At 41.4% G+C, this 21,881-nt stretch overlaps 1 protein-coding gene across 3 annotated transcripts in view; it reads left to right on the plus strand.

Annotated features, from left to right (window-relative positions):
• The window catches only part of ATG7 (autophagy related 7), a gene marked incomplete at its 5' end in the record, with an annotated part of 381,295 nt that overhangs the window by 104,510 nt on the left and 254,904 nt on the right, over positions 1-21,881 (plus strand). For 2 of the 3 annotated variants that reach the window (XM_073592362.1, XM_073592361.1), the window contains 1 exon segment: positions 21,686-21,808. In XM_073592362.1, the coding sequence (XP_073448463.1) occupies positions 21,686-21,808 (123 nt within the window). 3 annotated transcript variants of the gene reach the window in all.

A 21,881-nucleotide genomic window follows, 5' to 3' on the forward strand; every position in this document is an offset into this window, starting at 1 on the left:
ATAAGAACCTAAGCCTAGAGTGGAGGAACTTGAGTAGCCTCAACCATTTTAAACCTGTTGGGGCTCATGCACACTGCAGCTCAAAAAACAAACAAACCTGCTTTTACAGGCATTTGAGCTTTTATTCATCCGCCTTAGGGCCAGTTCACACCACATGCAGTCCAGTGCATTTTTTTTCTACATTAAAAACACATGGAAAGTAGATTACATGGTTTTCAATGGCAGAGGTTCACACCAGTGCAGTCAGTTCCAGGCCATTTCAGTTCTAGAAAAAAAAAAATAGAACATGCTGCATTTTCCTGCACAGGACTGTACAGTAAAATGCATAAATGCCCCGGAATGCACTGGAACACTTAAAAAATGCACCGAACCCCAGTACAGTGGGAAAAGAAGAAAAAGGCATCTGGAAATGCATCAAAAATGCACATCCAGAAACTCATCAGGAACAGATCTGGAGTGCAGTTTTGTGGTGTGAGCCAGCCCCAAAAGCTTGAAGAAACTTGTGCCTTTTTGTGCTCTTTCGCATATTTTTATTGCGTGTTTTTGAGCATATGCATTTTTTTCACAAAACCTCCCCCCAGCTCATTTTTCAATTTTTTTGTGTGTTTTCACACTTTTTTGTGCCTTTTCATGCTTTTTAATGTGATCTTTGGTGCTTTGGTGTCTTTTCTGCTCAAAAACTCCTTTCAAAAAATGCAAATTTGGTGTTTTGTCTTTTTTTCTGCCTGTAAACTCCTGAAAACGCCATAGTGTGCATGGACACATTGGCTAACATGGAGGGGAGTTTCCAGGCAGAAAAAAAATGAGAGCTCAAAAAAAGCTCAAAAGCCTGTAGGAGCAGCTTCTTTGAGGTGCAGTGTGCATGAGCCCTTAGGATGAACTGGAATGCTGATGGGTGAACTATTACATTGGTAACCTAACTTCTCAACTCTTTTGGCTGAATAAGCTCACATTGCCACAGACACCATCCCGAATCTTGTGGGAAACCCTTCCAGAAGAGTGGAATTGTTTTAGCCATACAGGAGGAAGGGGGGCTCCATGTAAATATTATAATGTTATAGCATGTTTGGTGAGCAATCAATAAAGCATTTTGAAGATATTATTGTAGCGGGTGCCCTGCATATCTCGCTGCCTGGCCAAGTTGGCCAAGATTCTTCTGTGAGGGCAAAAGTGCCTGTTTTTTCTGAGGGGGATGTTTGCCCCCTCCCTTTTTTCTCCTCACACAGACACACAAGGCTGCTCACTCTGCATCCTCTCCTGTGTCCCTATTAGCAGGAGGAGGAGAGCTAATGACTGGTGCAACTACAGGAGCAAATCAGAAGGACTTTCGCAAGTAGCAGCTGCAAAGGATTCTGGGATATGTAGTTACCATCTAAAACGGCCCCATAGCTTTCTATGGAATCGGAACTACAAGAGCCAGCCTGTTCTAGGAAGAAGGGCCGGTTGTGTTGTTTGGCCCTGCTATTCAGGGGCACCAACGAAAGCGGCTAGCTGAAGATACAAAGCCTCATCTTTCTTCAAAGGGACTGAAGCTACTAGTGCCATATGGGCCCCCACACACATAATCAGGGCTCTGTATATGCAGTGGGTGTGCAGGACAGTTTATCTGGGAAGCTAAGTCATTAAGTATTGATTTGAATACAGTGTTTGTAGTTTGGCCTATGGTGTCAGGAGACAGAAGAGAGAAGTCTGATATAAAGAAGGTCCATTTTCTGTTCTCCTCCTGCCTGGATTAATAGAGCCAAATTTGAGTAGAGGTAACCAATCAGATATAAAGTGGTGTGATACTGTGATTTATTTGCGATTTAAGTGTGCCTCTGCTCTTGGGGACATTCTCAGGTTTGGAATCTCCTGAAAGCAGCCTGAATATAGTATTGAGCTATCTTGCTCTTAATCTCAGTTATTGCTCTCCAGTTGGTTACTTAAATATATTCTGTTAATGTTTGTTATTTTTCCACAGAAATATTGCAGTAAAGACAATTTCTGTGTCTAATAACATGTGTGTTTCTCATTGTTTATTGTTTACATTATTGCCAGGTGTGCCATAGGGGGCTGAGACTGTTATTGGGGTTGAGAGGCAGAGTAACAGACAGCACTAATTTAAGCGACTCCTCTGGGGGGGTAGCGCTACAATATAGAGAAGTGTGGGGCAGCACAGTGGCTAAGTGGTTAGCACCTTCATCTAGCAGAACTGGGGTTGTTCAAATCCCAACCACGATACTACCTGCCTGGAGTTTGCATGTTCTCCTTGTGCATTAGTGGGTTTCATTTGGGTACTCCGGCTTCCTCCCACACTCCAAAGACATGCTGGTAGGTTAATTGGCTCCTGTCCAAATTGGCCCTAGTATGTGTATGTATGAATGTGAGCTAGGGACTTAGATTGTAAACTCTTTAAAGGCAGGGACTGTTGTGAATGCACAACATATATGTGTAAAGTGCTGCATAAATTGAGGGCACTATATAAGTAACTGAAATAAAAAATAAATAAGTGTGCATTATTTGCTTATGTGCTCTGTTTTATATGCATGCCAATAAAACAATAGATTAAAAAAAAAGTTTTTGAGTGCAAAAAAAAAAGAATAAACTGTATGGCAGCCACATCATGTAGCTGGCAGCACAGCACAAATTTCATAGGCTTAAACATATTACAGAACGAGTCATGCAGTCTAAATTATCCAACAGACTTTCGACATAGTATAGTCTTAAAGACCTGGAAGTAGGCACTAAAAATTTGTCTTCTGTAAATTTGAGAAGGATATACAGTATCAAGGGTCAAAAGTAAGAAGGGTGTTCAGCTATTTAGTCCAACATTTCTGCTGTTTTACTCTGCATGTACTATGTCCATAATTTTGTTATCTACAATATATAGCCCACAACTAGTGGTAGTAATTCTCTAAAAGCATTATTCCATTTAAGGCATGAAGGGAATTCTAAGATGAGAATTTGTTCAGTTTCATTGGAGCTAAATACAGTTGTGCTCATAAGTTTACATACCCTGGCAAAATTTATGATTTCTTGGGCATTTTTCAGAGAATATGAATGATAACACAAAACTTTTCTTTCACTCATGGTTAGTGTTTGGCTGAAGCCATTCATTATCGATCAACCGTGTTTACTCTTTTTAAATCCTAATGACAACAGAAACTAGCCAAATGACCCTGATCAAAAGTTTACATACCCCAGATCTTAATACCGTGTATTGCCCCTTTTAACATCAATGACAACTTGAAGTCTTTTGCGGTATTTGTAGATGAGGCTCTTTATCTTCTCAGATGGTAATGCTGCAGATTCCTTTTGGCAAAAAGCTTCCAGTTCCTGTAAATCTTTGGGCTGTCATGCATGAACTGCACGTTTGAGATCTCCCAAGGGTGGCTCAATGATATTTAACGTCAGGTGACTGAGATGGCCACTCCAGAACCTTCACTTTATTCTGCTGTAGCCAATGACAGGTCGACTTGGCCTTGTGTTTTGGATCCTTGTCATGTTGGAATGTCCAAGTATGTCCCATGTGCAGCTTCCTGGCTGATGAATGCAAATGTTCCTCCAGTATTTTTTGATAACATACTATATTCATCTTGCCACCAATTTTGACCAAATTTCCTGTGCCTTTTGTATCTCACACATCCCCAAAACATCAGCGATCCACCTCCGTGTTTCACAGGAGTAGTGTACCTTTCATCATAGGCCTTCTTGACTCCTCTCCAAATGGATCGTTTCTGGTTGTGGCCAAAAAGCTCAATTTTGGTCTCATCACTACAAATTTGTGCCAGAAGGTTTGAGGCTTGTCTCTGTGCTGTTTGGCATATTGTAAGCAGGATACTTTGTGGCATTTGCGTAGTAATGGATTTCTTCTGGCAACTCGACCATGCAGCCCATCTTTCTTCATGTGCCTCCTTATTGAGCATCTTGAAAAAGCTACACCACGTGCTTTCCCCATGACTCAGAATACAAAAACGTCAGTGCAGCACTGGATAGAAGATGCAAGGGTCTGTCAGCAGGCGTCCAAAAACTCATTGACCTTTTATACACACACACTAATTACAAGCAAACAGATCACAAGTGAGGATGCTTACCTATTAATAGCCATTCAAACCCCTTTGTGTCAACTTGTGTGCATGTTATCAGGCCAAAATCAACAGGGTATATAAACTTTTGATCAGGGTCATTTGGGTAGTTTTTGTTGCCATTATGATTTAAAAAGAGTAAACACAGTTGATCGATAATAAATTTCTTCAGCCAAACACTAACCATGAGTGAAAGTAATGTTTTTGTGTTATCATTCATATTCTCTGAAAAATGGCCAAGAAATCATAAATTCTGCCAGGGTATGTAAACTTATGAGCACAACTGTAGGGTCTGTGAAAGAGATTCCAACATGTTTAGTGGAAGAAGCCATAGGCACAAGTTTGCTACCCTTGACTGGCACCCTTTATTTTCAATAGGACCTGCACCTTTCTACCAAGTAGGCTGTTTAGCATACACCACTTTTACAGATCTGAACAAGGTTATATACAGAAGGGATATGACATATTTAGACAGTACACTTTTCAATGCTGCATTCATACTTGAGATGAGCATTTTTGATTGTTTTACAAGCTTTTGTAAAGGCTTTTTTGTAGGCGTCTGAGGCTTTAGAATTTTTTTTTTATTATTATTTTTAGCCAATGGAAATTGGTAAAACTAGAGGAGAAAATATATGCACTAGTTTTTCAGGTGCTCCCATTGAAGACTATTGTGGCTGAAAGCAATAGAAGCTTGTAGCTTGAAAGAAGCTCATACTTATTCAAGCTTCAAGTGATATTACCCTCAGGTCTGACCAGGCACAAAACCATGGGATTTTGGATGTGGAGTATTTTGAAGCTTTGAGCTACAAAACTCTCAGGTGTTAATGGGGACTAAAGGAAAACAAGTGTAGGATGAAACAATCCATAGCTTAGTTACATAATACAATAATTATACCATACCTATTTTAACCCCGACCCCCCCCCCCCATTAAATCATATATTGAATTTGGATAGAATGCCATTCTCCGATAATGGACTATATTTTGTCTGGTGGTCTGGCTCTACAACCCTGAACCACACTTCTGCCTTGCAGCAGAAGCTATAGCTCATATTTTAAATGCTTAAAGCGACTCTTCAGTCATTTTTTTCAACTTTCCATCTATCAAATATTCTGCCGTTGTTTTAACTTTGGATAGTAAAACATTTTTTTCTGCCAGTAAATACCTTATATAGCTTACTTCCTTTCTTGTCTGGTCATTGGCCTAGGCTTATGACATCATGCACAGCTCTCTCTCACTCTCATGAGAGTTTGCCAGGAAGGGAGGGGGGATGAGTCATAAGAGGGCCAATGAAAAGCTGCAGAGCTGGAGGTGTGCTTCTGTGTGTCTGTGTAAATCCAGAAAGTGAACAAGCAGCAGCTTCAGCTGCCCACAGTTAAAATGACTGCAGCCAGACTTAGTGGAGGGAGAGTTCTGCAGTATAATTTGGCAAGTACAGAATCACAGTATATATAAAATAATATGGAAAGTGGTTGGAGGGAAGATTCAGAATGGCAAAGATGTTTTTATTACAAATTATGTGAGCAGACTTGCAGTTCCTCTTTAACCTCACTGGCGGTATGATTATTTCGGATTTTAGGTGCTGAAAGCGGTACCATTATTTTGCATGGAAATTTGGCGTTTTATATTGTAGGTCTGTAAATCCTAACAATAACACACTTAAATCTGTCCAAACCAGAGTCTAGTAGATATCCCGGGTATGATAAAGTTTGAAACACAAAAACATAAATTATAATATAATAAATAAAAATAAATAATTAAAAAAAATTTAAAAAAATAGTAATAAAATAAATTTCCCCACAATTCACTATCGCTCAATTCTGCAAGTGTTCTAATTTACTATCACTGTTTTCTAGCTGGTCTAAAGCCACTTTTGACGTAAAGGGACACTTTTTGGTTGCTATGGATAATCTCCAGTTTCCAGGCAGAAAGAACAGTGTATATCATGTAAAACTGCATGCAGGGCATGGGCCAAAGCACTGGGGACAAAAGGGATGTGAAATCATTTCATACAGTACTGTAATCTGTAAGATTACAGTACTGTATGTGTTATGATTTTTACTTTTTTTTGAATTTGCCGCCAGGCTCTGCCCCCGTGCGTCGCGCTGCTCGCAGGGAACGGAGCCTGGCACGGAGAGGCTTCGGAGGAGGATGGAGCCCTCGGACACTGCGGGTGACATCGCAGGATCCCGGGGACAAGGTAAGTAACGCCGCCCCAGGATCCTGCAATGCGATCCCGAGTGTGGCTCGGGGTTACCGCTAATGGTACTGAATTTTAACCCCGAGCCACACTCGGGAAAACCGCCAGGGAGGTTAAGAGAGGACAGGACCTAATTTTGGCTTTACTTGTGTCTAACGGTTAGAGCAGAAATGTCAAGCTTACCGAGCACACAGCCCCCAGATGTCAAAGTATCTGAAATATAACACGTTACCTAGCACGTCTATCACCAGATCACACTTACAGGTTAATCTGATGCTATTCTAGTGACTAGATTTCACTGCTTCTTTGCCTTCTACCAGTCAAAAATCACATTTCCGGTGTGCTGCTAAAGTGTCAGATTTCTCTGGTATTATATAGTCATATTTTCTGGCTACAGGTTACAAACCATTAGCGAGTGCTTCCCTTATTTCTATCTTGAAAGATAGCTTTCAGTAGCTTTACACGTCTATATGAATAAATTGCTAACACATCACAATAAAGCAAAAATATAATTTTTCATTAATCTCTACCTTTTATGGTTCGAAATCAGTCCATGAGATCCGGTTAAGTGGAGGATCTGAGATGATCTCACCAGTCTAATGAAATCAGATGGAAGTCTCCATTACTGTAGTTATAATAATCAGGCTGCAATACTTTACAGTTAACTTAAATCGCCCTATTTGCCCAATGGTTGATGATATGCTTTTATTAAGTAAAATTATATAAGTTGTCTTTTTTATAAAAATACTGTCAATTATAAAGTGCGAGACCAATTAGGTTAGCTACGCTTTGCTGATTTAAAAAAAAAAAGTTGTTTATTGATGCTAGTTTGTGTAGTTGGCACAGGGCAGGCTTTCACAGAATTTTGGCCATGAATCAATCACCTCTGAACTTTTCCCAAAACATCTGTACATGCTACACTGGGAATCCGATTTCATTCATTCACAGACATATTGGAAGGTACTGTGGGAAACAGTGACAACCTGTTTGTTTAGCCATTGTAGGATTCTGTTTCATTGGTGCCAAGCAGTTTAACAGATGCTAGTAGGGCTGTAGAAAAGTCCAGTATGGTTCTCATATCAATGTCAATCTGGAAGTACTGATACACATTGAAGTTGCTAGGTTAGTTGGATTTAAGTTCCAGTGTGAAAGCACATAAATGCCCTTTACACAATAACCAAGTGTAGGGTACATACACTTAATCGTACAGTACAAGACACATGCCGAGTATTCATAGACCATGGGTTATAGGCTCATACCTTCAGGTAACTGGACACTGCAAGGCTTTTTAGGACACGCCCCCTGCCTCCTTTATAACCATATCACACTCTGAGTTTTTTCTAGTGTTGGTGATGGACCTTCTCCCTTATGGAGAAATCTTGGTTAGTTTCACTACCTTATGAGCCACAGGTTGCTTTATAGGTTCAGGTCCAGGGCCATGGTCCATCCTTATGGAACTCCCTTCAGACCCCTTCAGGGGTATGCCCACCATGACAGGTGAAGTCTGGGTCACATGTCTTTGAGGTTACTGTAAATACTGGGGCTATGTTTGGAATGTATTCACTTTACAGTGTAACATTTTCAAACTTGGCACTAAAACGTAACCACTCAGAGCTTAGTCTATTGTGGATGACCAGGTTTTACATCACACCACAGGTCGTACACTTTACCGCCACTTCTGCCTTAAGCCCTCATGCTCCTTTTTGCCATGAGGACTTCGCTACAGGATGGTCTGCACGAGGGCTGCTGCGCACTCCTCGTCAGACATACTAACCCTATATTTTGCACCCTACTAGATGAGTACACCACATGGGAATACCCTCATCCATAGCTATGGCAAAAACCAGGTGAAAGGGAGCCACAGCAAATGTTCAGGAAAACATTAGCTCTGCAATGGATCACACAACACTCCTTAGAGTGACAATCCTTCCTTTGCACTGGAACAGGACTCAATTTTAACACTGATCTCTGCATCCAACTCGTATTCCATTTCAGGCATGTAACTAAAGCAGATTATTCTGCAACTATGTCACAATTTTTAGGACAACTGACAGCTTTAATGCAGCCATCACTGTCCAAGGCTTCAAATTACCAGGCTCCTTCTCCAGTTCTACCTGAGCCAGATCCCGAAATGCCCAGCCTAGAAGAGGTGAACATATAAAAAAAATGAAGAGAACCTCAAGGCAGTGTTAGAGGAGGCTGTGGTAGATTTCTCACCCCCAGACACCTATACACCTGATTTTGCAGCTTTATGCAATATGTTTACCAGTGTTAATATGTTCACTTTTGCTGTGCAAAAGCCCCGGCATTGTCACACTTGACTTGGGTACAAAGCAACCTGCTGAATCTAAAAAGTAATTTTCCATTCAAGAACAAATAAAATGGGAAATGTATGACTATTGGGTCGATCCATAAAAAAAAAAATTTCACTCCAAAAATCATTGTCAAGCTCCATCCAGTCGAAAAAGAGTTCACTAAAAAGTGGTCAGTTCTAGTAGTTGATCCTACCCTCTCAATCTTAAACAAGAATCTCACTGTATCAATTGACGATGTTCCTGTATTTAAAGATTCTGCAGATGGCAAGTTTGAGATGCTCTTTAAGGCTTTCTTTACACTTGCAGGCCCAGCTGTGCAAGCAACCATTGCTGTAACTTCTGTATTCCAGGACCATGTTTTAACTGGGCATTTACAGCAACCACCTTCCTGCACAATACAGGGAACTTGGTCATCAATAGAAAACAAGCTCCCAATCAACTTCTTGGAGGTCTGAGAAAAAAGGATGGCTCTACAACCCTGGACCACACTTCTGCCCTTTGCAAGGACACCCAATCCGGGTGCAATCAGACAATGCCATGACTGTGGCCTACATCAACCACCAAGGGGATACCAGAAATCATACTGACTTAAAGGATGCAAGCCAGATCATCTCATGGACAGAGACTCACTGTGGACTACTGGAAGGCAGATTACCTTGGCCACCACCGTTTGGACCTAGGGTAATAGGCCATTCACTCTGACACCCAGGGACCCCAGAACTGGATAGCCTGGTCTCCAGTTTCAACAACAAGCTACCTTGTGGCAGGACAAAGGATACTCTAGCACCAGCATTGGATGACTTGGTAATCCCCTGGTCTCAGTTCAGGCTAATCTATGCCTTCCCTCCATGGCAAATTCTACCTCATCTGCTCCATAAAAAAGAGCAACAGAATAAACTGGTGGTTCTCATGGCATCTTACTGGCTCGGAGGAACCTGATATACAGACATGCTCAGAATATTTAGGGATGACCCCTGACCTCCTCCCAACAGACCATATATGCTGTCCCATGACCCTTTATTCCATCTTGCTTCTTATTCACTAGCTTTAGTGGCATGAATGTTGAACTCCAGGTCTTAAAGGACGGAGTCATTTCTGCCTTGCTTAACCACTTCAGCCCCAGAAGGTTTTACCCACTTCCTGACCAAGCCATTTTTTGCGATATGGCACTGTGTCGATTTAACTGACAATTGCACGGTTGTGTGATGCTGTACCCAAATAAAATTGATGTCCTTTTTTTTCCTACAAATAGAGCTTTCTTTTGGTGGTATTTGATCAGCTCTGTGGTTTTTATTTTTTGCGCTATAAACAAAAAAAGACTGACAATTATGAAAATAAAAACATTACTTTCTGCTTTTAATACATATCCAAAAAAAGTAAACACATTTCTTCATCAATTTAGGCCAATATATATTTTGCTACATATTTTTGTAAAAAAAAAAAAAAAATCCCAATAAGCGTATATTGATTGGTTTGCGCAAAAGTTATAGCATCTACAAACTACGGGCTAGATTTAGGGACTTTTATTTATTTATTTTTTTACTGGTAATGGCGGCCATCTGCGATTTTTAGCAGGATGCGACATTGTGGCGGACAAATCTGACACGAAGTGACACTTTTTGTGGATCAGTAACACCAATACAGGGATCAGTGCTAAAAAAAATGCACTGATCACCTGTATAAATGACACTGGCAGGGAAGGGGTTAACACTAGGGGGCCGTCAAGGGGTTGAATGTATTCCCTGGGAGGTGTTTCTAACTGGGGGGAGTGGATTCACTGGAGGAAAAAAAGGGATCGTGATTTTGCGCACCCTGGCCACCCTGCTGCAGTAAATGTACGTGGGGCGGTCTGGAAGCGGTTAAGAGAAGTATGGTATAAGCTTTTTTGGCCATACTTCTCTTGTGGGTCACAAGAGTGCACTCATTTAATTTAATCTTATTTCCCTACGCCAAAAAGCTCATGAGGGGCCTTCTGTAAAGGCTACGCAGCAATGATTTTTTTGTATTTATTTTTATTTTTGAAGGTGGGGTTGTTCACCCAAAACCCAGCTCCCAAGCAGGAAAATCAAGCTATAATTGAACATATTACATTTATTTTTAAATGCAGATAATGTAAGGTTCCTAAAATGTGATGTTATATTAGCTTTTCCAAAATCTCCTGCACGGAAAGGGAGGATCAGCAATGTAAGACATTCAGGCTCTAGTACATGGTGCATTGTTTTCATTATAACTGGAGGAGCTTGGAGGCCAATGCCTGCACCTCAAGCAATTGTAATTTATTGTTCTTATATAAGCTTATTAATTCCACTGAAAGAAAAATAGCAATAGTCCAGAGAATAGCTAGGAATTCGAGGAGAAAGATCCCAAATTGGTGACTCCTGGGAAATGTGTGCAGGTACCAAACATTTCCAGCCACCTGCCTCTACCCATGAAGCCCCCATTCACACTTGAGCATTTTTCTGCTTGTTTTCCTACACCTTACTACGCCCAACCCGCAGATTCACATTCTATTTAATTGTTCCTATTTGTCCCTATTTGTATGCTCAATCACCCTACACTGTACACTCTACGCTCAGAAAAGTACATAAGCTCTTTTTTTTTTGTTTTTTTTAATGTTATTCTTTTTTATCAAAATACAAGATAAAATAAAGGACAAAACAAACACCAAGTCCACGGGGAAGTTCAGCAGTTCTGAAATTCCACTGGTCAGAGGAAAAAAAATGGGGGGTGGGAAGAGAAGACGGGGGTACGCATTCAAAGGCTTGGCCCCAGTGTCTTCATAAGGCAGCCCTCGAAGGGAGGGGCAGGTCCCAACCTTCGGGTGCTTGGGTTTTTTTAGTGTATTTGGTCCTTGAGTTTATCTTCTTTTATTAATTTTTTAAAACAGTTATACAAATACATATGAATATCTTTCATCACCAAATTGAACATTATATTATTGTATAACATCCTTTCCTTAACCACTTCAATACAGGGCACTTAAACACCTTCCCGCCGAGACCAATTTTCAGCTTTCAGTGCTCTCACACTTTGAATAATAATTACTCTGTCATGCTACACTGTATCCTAACAAAATTTTTATCATTTTGTTCTCACAATTAGAGCTTTCTTTTGGTGGTATTTAATCACTACTGGGTTTTTTATTTTTTGCGATATAAGCGAAAAATGAGCAAAATTTTGAAAAAAATAAAACTTTTTTTTTAGTTTCTATTGTAAAATTTAGCAAATAAGTCATTTTTTTCATACATTTGGGCCAACATTTATACTGCTACATATCTTTGGTAAAAATAACCCAAATTAGTGGATATTTTTTAGTTTGTGAAAGTTATAGAGTCTACAAGTTGGGGTGCAAATCACTGAAAATTGATCACATCTGATCACACCTGATGTACTGAAGGCCTATCTCATTTCTTGAGACACTAACAATAAAGAAAAGTACAAATACCCCCCACATGACCCCTTTTTGGAAAATAAACAGTCCAAGGTATTTAGTAAGAGGCATGGTGAGTTTTTTGAAGTTGTAATTTTTTTCCACAATTCTTGGGAAAATGCACAATTTTTTTTTTTTTTTTACACAAACTTATCGTATTGACAGGTTATTTCTTGAACACAGTATATGCATACTTAACATACATAATTTTTGAAGCAATAGCCGATACACAAACCAGGTTGGGAGGGACATTGGGGACAATAATTACTTGTATCTCTTCTAGCTCCTCCATTTGCACATACATGACATCTCTTTTGGCATCTTCTTCCGAATTCTGTGGGGGGAGTGTTATAGGGAAAATGTTGCTCGTGAAGTCGACTCACTATCAGAGCGAATGCTTCCTGGGATGGGTCCATGCTGGTAAATAAGGGCAGTGACAATGTTTTCAATATATTTGAGGTAGGTGATGGGTATGTTTTCGGGTGAATTTTGATAGCTGACAAATGTATTGAACATGGCCATATGAAACAGATGAAATGCAAGTTTCTTATACAAATAATTGGACTTGCGGGTTGACATAGTTACATATTAGGTGAGGTTGAAAAAAAGACACAAGTCCATCAAGTCCAACCCTTGTGTGATTATATGTCAGTATTACATTGTATATCCCTGTATGTTGCGGTCATTCAGGTGCTTATCTAATAGTTTCTTGAAACTATGAATGCCCCCCGCTGAGACCACCGCCTGTGGAAGGGCATTCTGCATCCTTGCCGCTATTACAGTAAAGAACCCTCTACGTAGTTTAAGGTTAAACCTCTTTTCTTCTAATTTTAATGAGTGGCCATGAGTCTTGTTAAACTCCCTTCTGCAAAAAAGTTTTATCCCTATTGTGGGGTCACCGGTATGGTAATTGTATATCGAAATCATATGCCCTCTCAAGCGTCTCTTCTCCGGAGAGAATACGTTCAGTGCTCGCAACCTTTCCTCATAACTGATATCCTCCAGACCCTTTATTAGCTTTGTTGCCCTTCTTTGTACTCGCTCCATTTCCAGTACATCCTTCCTGAGGACTGGTGCCCAGAACTGGACAGCATACTCTAGGTGCTGCCGGACCAGAGTCTTGTAGAGCGTGAGAATTATCGATTTATCTCTGGAGTTGATCCCCTTTTTAATGCATGCCAATATTCTGTTTGCTTTGTTAGCAGCAGCTTGGCATTGCATGCCATTGCTGAGCCTATCATCTACTAGGAACCCCAGGTCCTTTTCCATCCTAGATTCCCCCAGAGGTTCTCCCCCCAGTGTATAGATTGCATTCATATTTTTGCCACCCAAATGCATTATTTTACATTTTTCTACGTTGAACATCATTTGCCATGTAGTTGCCCACCCCATTAATTTGTTCAGATCTTTTTGCAAGGTTTCCACATCCAGCAGAGAAGTTATTGCCCTGCTTAGCTTAGTACCGTCCACAAATACAGAGATTGAACTGTTTACCCCATCCTCCAGGTTGTTTATGAACAAATTAAATAGGATTGGTCCCAACACAAAACCCTGGGGAACCCCAATACCCACCCCTGACCATTCTGAGTACTCCCCATTTATCACCACCCTCTGAACTTGCCCTTGTAGCCAGTTTTCAATCCATGTACTCACCCTATGGTCCATGCCAACGGACCTTATTTTGTACAGTAAACGTTTATGGGGAACTGTGTCAAATGCTTTTGCAAAATCCAGATACACCACGTCTACGGGCCTTCCTTTATCTAGATGGCAACTCACCTCCTCGTAGAAGGTTAATAGATTGGTTTGGGAAGAACGATTCTTCATGAATCCATGCTGATTACTGCTAATGATACCGTTCTCATTACTAAAATCTTGTATATAGTCCCTTATCATCCCCTCCAAGAGTTTACATACTTTTGATGTTAGGCTAACTGGTCTGTAATTCCCAGGGATGTATTTTGGGCCATTTTTAAATATTGGTGTTACATTGGCTTTACTCTAATCAGCTGGTACCATTCCAGTCAGTAGATTGTCAGTAAAAATTAGGAACAATGGTCTGGCAATTACTTGACTGAGTTCCCTAAGGACCCTCGGGTGCAAGCCATCTGGTCCCGGTGATTTATTGACCACTGGGCACTTAAACCCCCTTAATAACCAGACCAATTTTCAGCTTTCAGTGCTCTCACATTTTGAATGACAATTACTCAGTCATGCAACTCTGTACCTGTATGAAATTTTTGTCCTTTTTTTCACACAAATAGAGCTTTCTTTTGGTGGTATTTAATCACCGCTGGGTTCTTTATTTTTTTGCGCTATAAAAGAAAAAGACCAAAAATTCTGTAAAAAAAAAAATGCATTTTTCTTCGTTTCTGTTATAAAATTTTGCAAATTAGTAGTTTTTCTTCCTGTATTTTGGCCAAAATTTATACCGAAACTATCATTGGTAAAAATAACCCAAATCGGTGTATATTATTTGGTCTTTGTGAAAGTTATAGAGTTCAAAAGCTATGGTGCCAATATCTGAAAATTGATCACACCTGAAGTACTGACGGCCTATCTCATTTCTTGAGACCCTAACATGCCAGAAAAGTACAAATACCCCCAAATTACCCCTTTTTGGAAAGAAGACATTCCAAGGTATTTAGAAAGATGCATGATGAGTTTTTTGACGTTGTCATTTTTTTCCCACAATTCTTTGCAAAATCAAGATTTTTTTTTTACATTTTTTTCACAAAATTGTCATATTAGCAGGTTATTTCTCACACACCACAAATCCATATCACAAATTACACCCCAAAACACATTCTGCTATTACTCCCGAGTATGACGATACCACATGTGTGAGACTTACACAGCGTGGCCACATACAGAGGCCCAACATGCACGGAGCACCTTCAGGCGTTCTGGATTGCCCAGGCCAATTCTGACATTTCTCTCCTACATGTAAAAATCATCATTTATTTGCTAGAAAATTACATAGAACCCCAAAACATTATATATGTTTTTTAGCAAAGACCCTAGAGAATACAGTGGCGGTCGTTGCAACTTTTTATCTCGTATGGTATTTGCGCAGCAATTTTTTTGAACGCTTTTTTTTGGAGAAAAACAGTTTTTTGCTTTAAAAAAAAACAAAACAGTAAACTTAGCCCAATGTTTTTGCATAATGTGAAAGATGAAGTTATGCCGAGTAAATAGATACCTAACATGTCACTCTTCAAAATTGCACACGCTCGTGGAATGGCGCCAAACTTTGCTGCCTAAAAATCCCCATAGGCGACGCTTTAAAATTTTTTACTGATTACATGTTTTGAGTTACAGGGGAGGTCTAGGGCCAAAATTATTGCTCTCACTCTACCGATCACAGCAATACCTCACATGTGTGGTTTGATCATCATTTTCATATGTGGGCGGGACTTCCGTATGCCTTCGCTTCTGCATGCGAGCACACGGGGAATTTTTTATTTTTTTTATTGTTCATTTTACTTTATTTATTTGACGCTTTTTCCCAAAAAATACATTTTTTTGATCACTTTTATTCCTATTACAAGGGATGTAAACATCCCTTGTAATAGGAATATGGCATGACAGGTCCTCTTTACAGTGAGATATGGGGTCAATAAGACCCCACATCTCACCTCTAGGCTGGGAAGCCTGAAATAAAAAAAAAAAAAAAAAAAAAAAACACCCTGGCTTCAATCGTAGCGGTGAGTCGGTAGAAGCACCTGAGGCCGGCAGGAGGGGGGGACGTCGCCTCTCGTAAGAACAATCAAGCAGTGGAACAGCCGCTATGATCGTTCTTATGGTATAGGGAATCGCCGGTTGAAAAAGCTGATATCTGAATGATGCCTGTAGCTGCAGGCATCATTCAGATATCTCCGCACAAAGTCAAGGACGTCGTATGACGGCCGGCGGGCAGGAAGTGGTTAAAACGCATTTTTTTTTAACACAAAGTTGTCCATTTATACAATATTTCTAACACATAGCATGTACATATCAAAAATGACACCCCGAAATAGATTCTCCTACTCCTGAGTACGGCGATACCACATGTGTGAGACTTCCACAGCCTGGCCACATACAGAGGCCGAGTACAGCCGAGCATGGCTGGGTATGGCTGGGTATTGCAGAATATGGCTGGGTATTGCAGAGTATGGCTGGGTATTGCAGAGTATGGCTGGGTATTGCAGAGTATGGCTGGGTATGGCAGATTATGGCTGGGTATGGCAGATTATGGCTGGGTATGGCAGATTATGGCTGGGTATGGCAGATTATGGCTGGGTATGGCAGATTATGGCTGGGTATGGCAGATTATGGCTGGGTATGGCAGATTATGGCTAGGTATCACCGAGTATGGCTGGGTATTGCAGAGTATGGCAGGGTATTGCAGAGTATGGCAGGGTATTGCGGAGTATTGCACGGCATTGCAGAGTATTCCAGAGCAGTGCAGAGTATGGAGGGATGGCTGAGCATGGATGGCTGGATGTGACAGCAATTGTCACAGAGCAGCGCTGTGGGCACTACACATCCAGCCCACAGCGCTGCTGCCATCCGATTCCTCCCCCTTTGCACCGATCGATACACAGAGGGGAGGGAGGAACCAGCGTCATGACATGACGCCGGTTTGTTTACATGTGATCGCTCCGTCATTTGCCGTTTACCGTGATCCGTGATGCGACAGGTCCCCTGGACCCGGCGGTCATAGATGTTTTCAGGTGCATGCCCCAGGGGGTGCGCGAGAGCAGGATTCTGGGAGGACGTCACTGCACGCCCTCCCAGAGTTATCCAACCGCCCAGCAGCCGTCATTTGGCATTTGGCTATGGGCCGGTTGGTAACTGGTTAATGTTAAGTTTCCCAAGTCTAATTTTAATTCTGTCCTCTGTTATGCCCCGTACACACGGTCGGACATTGATCGGACATTCAGACAACAAAATAATAGGATTTTTTCAGACGGATGTTGGCTCAAACTTGTCTTGCACACACACACACAAAGTTGTCAGAAAATCCGATCATTCTGAACGCGGTGACGTAAAACACGTACGTCGGAACTATAAACGGGGCAGTAGCCAATAGTTTTTATCTCTTTATTTATTCTGAGCATGCGTGGCACTTTGTGCGTCGGGTTTGTGTACACACGATCGGAAATTCCAACGGATTTTGTTGTCGGAAAATTTTATAGCCTGCTCTCAAACTTTGTGTGTCAGAAAATCCGATGGAAAATGTGTGATGGAGCCTACACACGGTCGGAATTTCCGACAACAAGGTCCTATCACACATTTTCCGTCGGAAAATCCGACCATGTGTACGTGGCATAAACCATGGAGGTGCTTCCTGTGATGTGTCATGAAGATGAACACTGCAGTTTTGGTTACTGAAGCCCCCCGATTCCCTCGTGAAGACTGAGGAGAAGAATAAATTCAATACTTTCGCTATCTCCCCATCCTTTGTAACTAGATGTCCTTCCTCATTCTTTATGGGGCTAATATGGTCTGTCCTCTCTTTTTTACTGTTTACATACTTAAAGAATTTCTTGAGATTTTTTTTGCTCTCCTCCGCTATGTGTCTTTCATGTTCTATCTTAGCCATCCTTATTGCACCCTTACATTTCTTGTTGCATTCTTTATAAAGTCTGAATGCTGATGATGATCCCTCAACCTTGTATTTTTTGAAGGCCTTTTCCTTTGCTTTTATATGCATTTTTACATTGAAGTTAAGCCATCCAGGACTTTTGTTCACTCTTTTAAATTTATTACCCAATGGGATGCATTGGCTAATGCCCTTATTTAATATGCTCTTTAAAGCAAACCCATCTCTCCTCCGTGTTCTTTATTCCTAAGATTTTATCCCAATTTATGCCTTCTAGCAAGGCTTGTAGTTTAGGAAAGTTGGCTCTTTTGAAATTCAGTGTCTTTGTATTCCCCTTATGTTTCCTATTTGTGTGATTTATACTGAAGCCAATTGACCTGTGATCGCTGTTACCTAAATTGCCCCGTATTTCCACATCCGTGATCAAGTCTGTTTTGTTGGTAATCAGTAGATCCAGTAACGCTTTATTTCTAGTTAGTGTGCCTACCATCTGACCCATAAAATTGTGCTGCAAGACATTTAGGAACTGGCGAGCCTTAGATGAATGCCAAATATGGTTGTAGCATCTGATCATTTAAATCCACCCCCCATATACAGATTGTAGTCATGGACACATTCAGGCTTTACTGCAGGGCCATGTCTCTCTGAACCTCCACCAAGGTGTCACTGTGAATGGTAGTCATCATGTGAACATCCTTCTTGTCCCGCCACTTCATGGCCAACACCACCTCATTCCTCATGAATGCGGCTTCCCCCTTTTGTAGCCATTTTGATAGTAAACTTTGTGGGAAGCCCTTCCTATTTTTTCGGAAGGTACCGCTGGCCAAGGTTTTTTCATGATACAGGTGACGGAAAAGGGGCAAGCTGCTGTAGTAATTATCTACATGTAAGTGGTAACCTTTTTTGAACAGGGGGTATGCAGGGTCCCATACAATTTTTTACCACTGGTTCCTATATATTTGGGGCACTCATGGGGATGGAGCTTGGGAGTCTTTGCCCTCATAAATACAAAATGTGTACACGTATCCAGTGGCTCGATCACTCAATTTAATCAATTTCATCCTGTACCTGGCTCTCTTACTTGGGATATACTGCTTGAACTGCAGCCGGCCAGTAAAGTGGATAAGGGATTCGTCTACACAAATATTTTGGTCGGGGATAATCACTTCAGAAAATAATTTATTAGGGGGCGAAGCTTATATAATTTGTCGTGGTTGGGATGATCTTGGGGAGGGCACTGCGAATTGTCATTGCAATGTAGGAAACGCATAATCATATCGTACCGTGTCCTGGACATGACAGAAGAATATATGGGGTGGGTGGACCAGTAGGCATGCAGTTCGTTTTTCTTTGTAAGCCCCATATTAAAAGTAAGGCCCAAAAACTATTTAAATTTGTCTAGTGTGAGACGTCGCCAATTAAATATTCAGACGTAGGAGGAATTGGGGTTGGCAGCAATAAATTGCTCTGCATAGAGATTTGTTTGGTCCACCATGTACTGCAACAAATCTTCGGGGGAAAAACAAATAGAAATGGTCCAGTTGTGAAAAATTTGAAGTGTTGGGCTGCACACCTGGCTGTGCAGTGAAAGGGGGGATTGTAGCGGATCCTGAGTTGGCAGGCAACCATAAAGGGTTTGCCAGGGCATCGGGAAAGCAGGACTGGGCCTGGATTCTTTGGGCCGGATGTGCAATACCAGTACTTGTACTGGGCTCCTCTTTCTGGGGTCTGGCGCTGCTGGTGGTAGGCAGGTCTTCTGATCTTGGTCCTGATCTCCTTACTCTTTTAAGAGGGGCGGTTTCCTCTGCTGACTCGGACTCCAATCCACTACCCTCCACTGGCTCGTATTCCGAAACAGAATCAGATAATGGGAGCTTCCCGCTGCTCTCATCATCCGACATGGTAAGAATGTTATATGCCTCCTCAGCTGTATAAACTCTTTGAGACATGATGGCGGTACTTTTGGTGGGCCTGTGTGACGGAACTGGTGGTGCTACTGACAGCTCACTGATGGCAGGCCTGTGTGATGGTACTGACAGGTTATTGATGGCCTGTGTGACGGTACTTATGGTGGGACTGTGCAGCGGTAGTGATGGCGGCCTGTGTGACAGATGGGCTATGACAGATGGTCTGTCAGATCCAGATGGTACCGATGGCGGTACCAATGGCAGCCTTTGTGACAGATGGGCTGTCAGATCCAGATGGTACAGATGGTGGTACTAATAGCTGTACCATTAGTGGTACTGATGGTGGCCTTTGTGACAGATGGGCTGTCAGATCCAGATTATACCGATGGTGGTGGCTGTGCTGATGGCGCTAACGATGGCAGTGCTGATGGCGGGCTGTGACAGATCCAGGTGGGCTGTGACAGGTTCTGATGGGCTGTGCCAGGTTCTCTTTATTGGGGGGGGGAGGGGGGCGTGTTGTGCAGACAGTAAATGTAATAAAATGTTTCACTCACAGATTGCTCAGATCTCTCCTTCTCTCTACTCACACGTTCGGTGTGTGAGGAGAGAGAAGGAGAGATCTCTGGAAACCGCCACAATGTTTATACTTGTAACCGACTGTGATTGGACACAGCCGATCATGTGGGTAAACAGCAACTTTATTGGCTGTTTACCCTGATCGGGATGGGGCTATGTCCAAGGGACACGCGCCACCTCCGATTGGCTCGCATTAGGCGCAAACACGATTTGTTTTGACATGTGACCGGCTGTTATTGGACACAGCAGATCACTGGTAAATGGCCAATTTCATTGTCCGTTTACCCTGATCGGGGATGCGCCGTGTCCGAGGGACAAGCGTCATCCCCGATTGCCGTGGTGCGCACCCCCGGGGGCGTGCAATAGCGGCACATCTTGGCCGACGTCATATGACGTCCGGTCAGAATATTCAAACCACTTTGCCGCCTGTCATTTTGTAATAGGGCTGGCGGGCGGCAAGTAGTTAAAATATCATCGTAATTTCTAATAACCTATTCTATGCTAAACCATCTGACATATATTTCTTTACAATATCCATACTCCATTCCTCCACACCATTCATCCGTCTTACTTTTCATACATACACTCTGTACAAATATTCATGCATATCCATTCATCCCTATCATTCATCGCTGTCTTGTTTTCCAACCATACATGCACTAAAAAAAAAAAAAAAAAAAAGATCTCTACGGGGTGTTTTGTTGCCTTTTCATTTTTATCGAAATCCGAAACTTTTCCCATTGATGTCACATTATGAGCTTTTGGTCCTCTTCCGTCCCCTCTCTCCTTATTTGCTCTTCCATATATTGTATTTCCATTTATTGTAATTGACATATTCATTTCACAAGGTCCTTGAATTTGACTTGAATAGGAGTGCCTGTAAACATGCGGTATGTGCATTTTTGCAACTGAAGAACTCCTACTCTTATAGAAAAACACCATGGTCAACCTCAGGATCTTCCTGCCCTTATTGATTCTTATTCTGATATACAGGGCAATAATCCTGACAGCTACCTCTCAGGGTTAGGAATGTCTTCGTAATGTACTATGTTTATAACCCAAAGCTTATTTTCCTTGTTTTTTTCTGTTGATGCCATATGTTCCACCGTTGCCTTATTGAAGACCTAACCAGTTTACCAAGATCTTCCCCTGACAATTTCCTACTCTCCTCCCCTCATTTTTGTACCAATTCTTGTATGATTCAGAGCATGCAAGGATTGTTTGCTGCTCTGCACAGTGTTTATTTACTCTATATTTTTCAAAATACCAATAAAAACGATTGAAATAGAAAAACACAATGGATTGTTTTTGAATTTGACTTGGCTAAATGAGACGAAAAACTGTAAAAGTTGGTTTTATAGTTGGAGAATATTTTAATCCACGGAGCTCTTTACGAAATAAAAGGCAGTTCAGTTTCTCTCCAGGCCTTCTCTACTAGGACAGTAAAGATATAAGAACTGAAAGAAGTGAACAGACTGGACTAGCAAGGAGTCTGGCAAAAGGAATCTATTGAATGTGAAATTGATTGATTAGGTGATTGTGAACTTCACCTGCAAGTTAGCAATTTGGATATGCATGAATAATGGTATTTTTTTTTTATTTTCTAGGTGATTGATCAATATGAAAAAGAAGGATTCCACTTCTTGGCTAAGGTTTTTAACTCTTCACATTCCTTCCTTGAAGATTTAACGGGTCTTACTTTGCTGCATCAAGAAACACAGGCAGCAGAGGTCAGAATTTATTTGCTTTCATATATAATGGGTCTCATGGTATCCATTATGTTGGTTCTATGCTCTGAAATAC

Source organism: Aquarana catesbeiana, linkage group LG07 (assembly GCF_042186555.1).
Source record: "Aquarana catesbeiana isolate 2022-GZ linkage group LG07, ASM4218655v1, whole genome shotgun sequence".
NCBI lineage: Eukaryota > Metazoa > Chordata > Amphibia > Anura > Ranidae > Aquarana > Aquarana catesbeiana.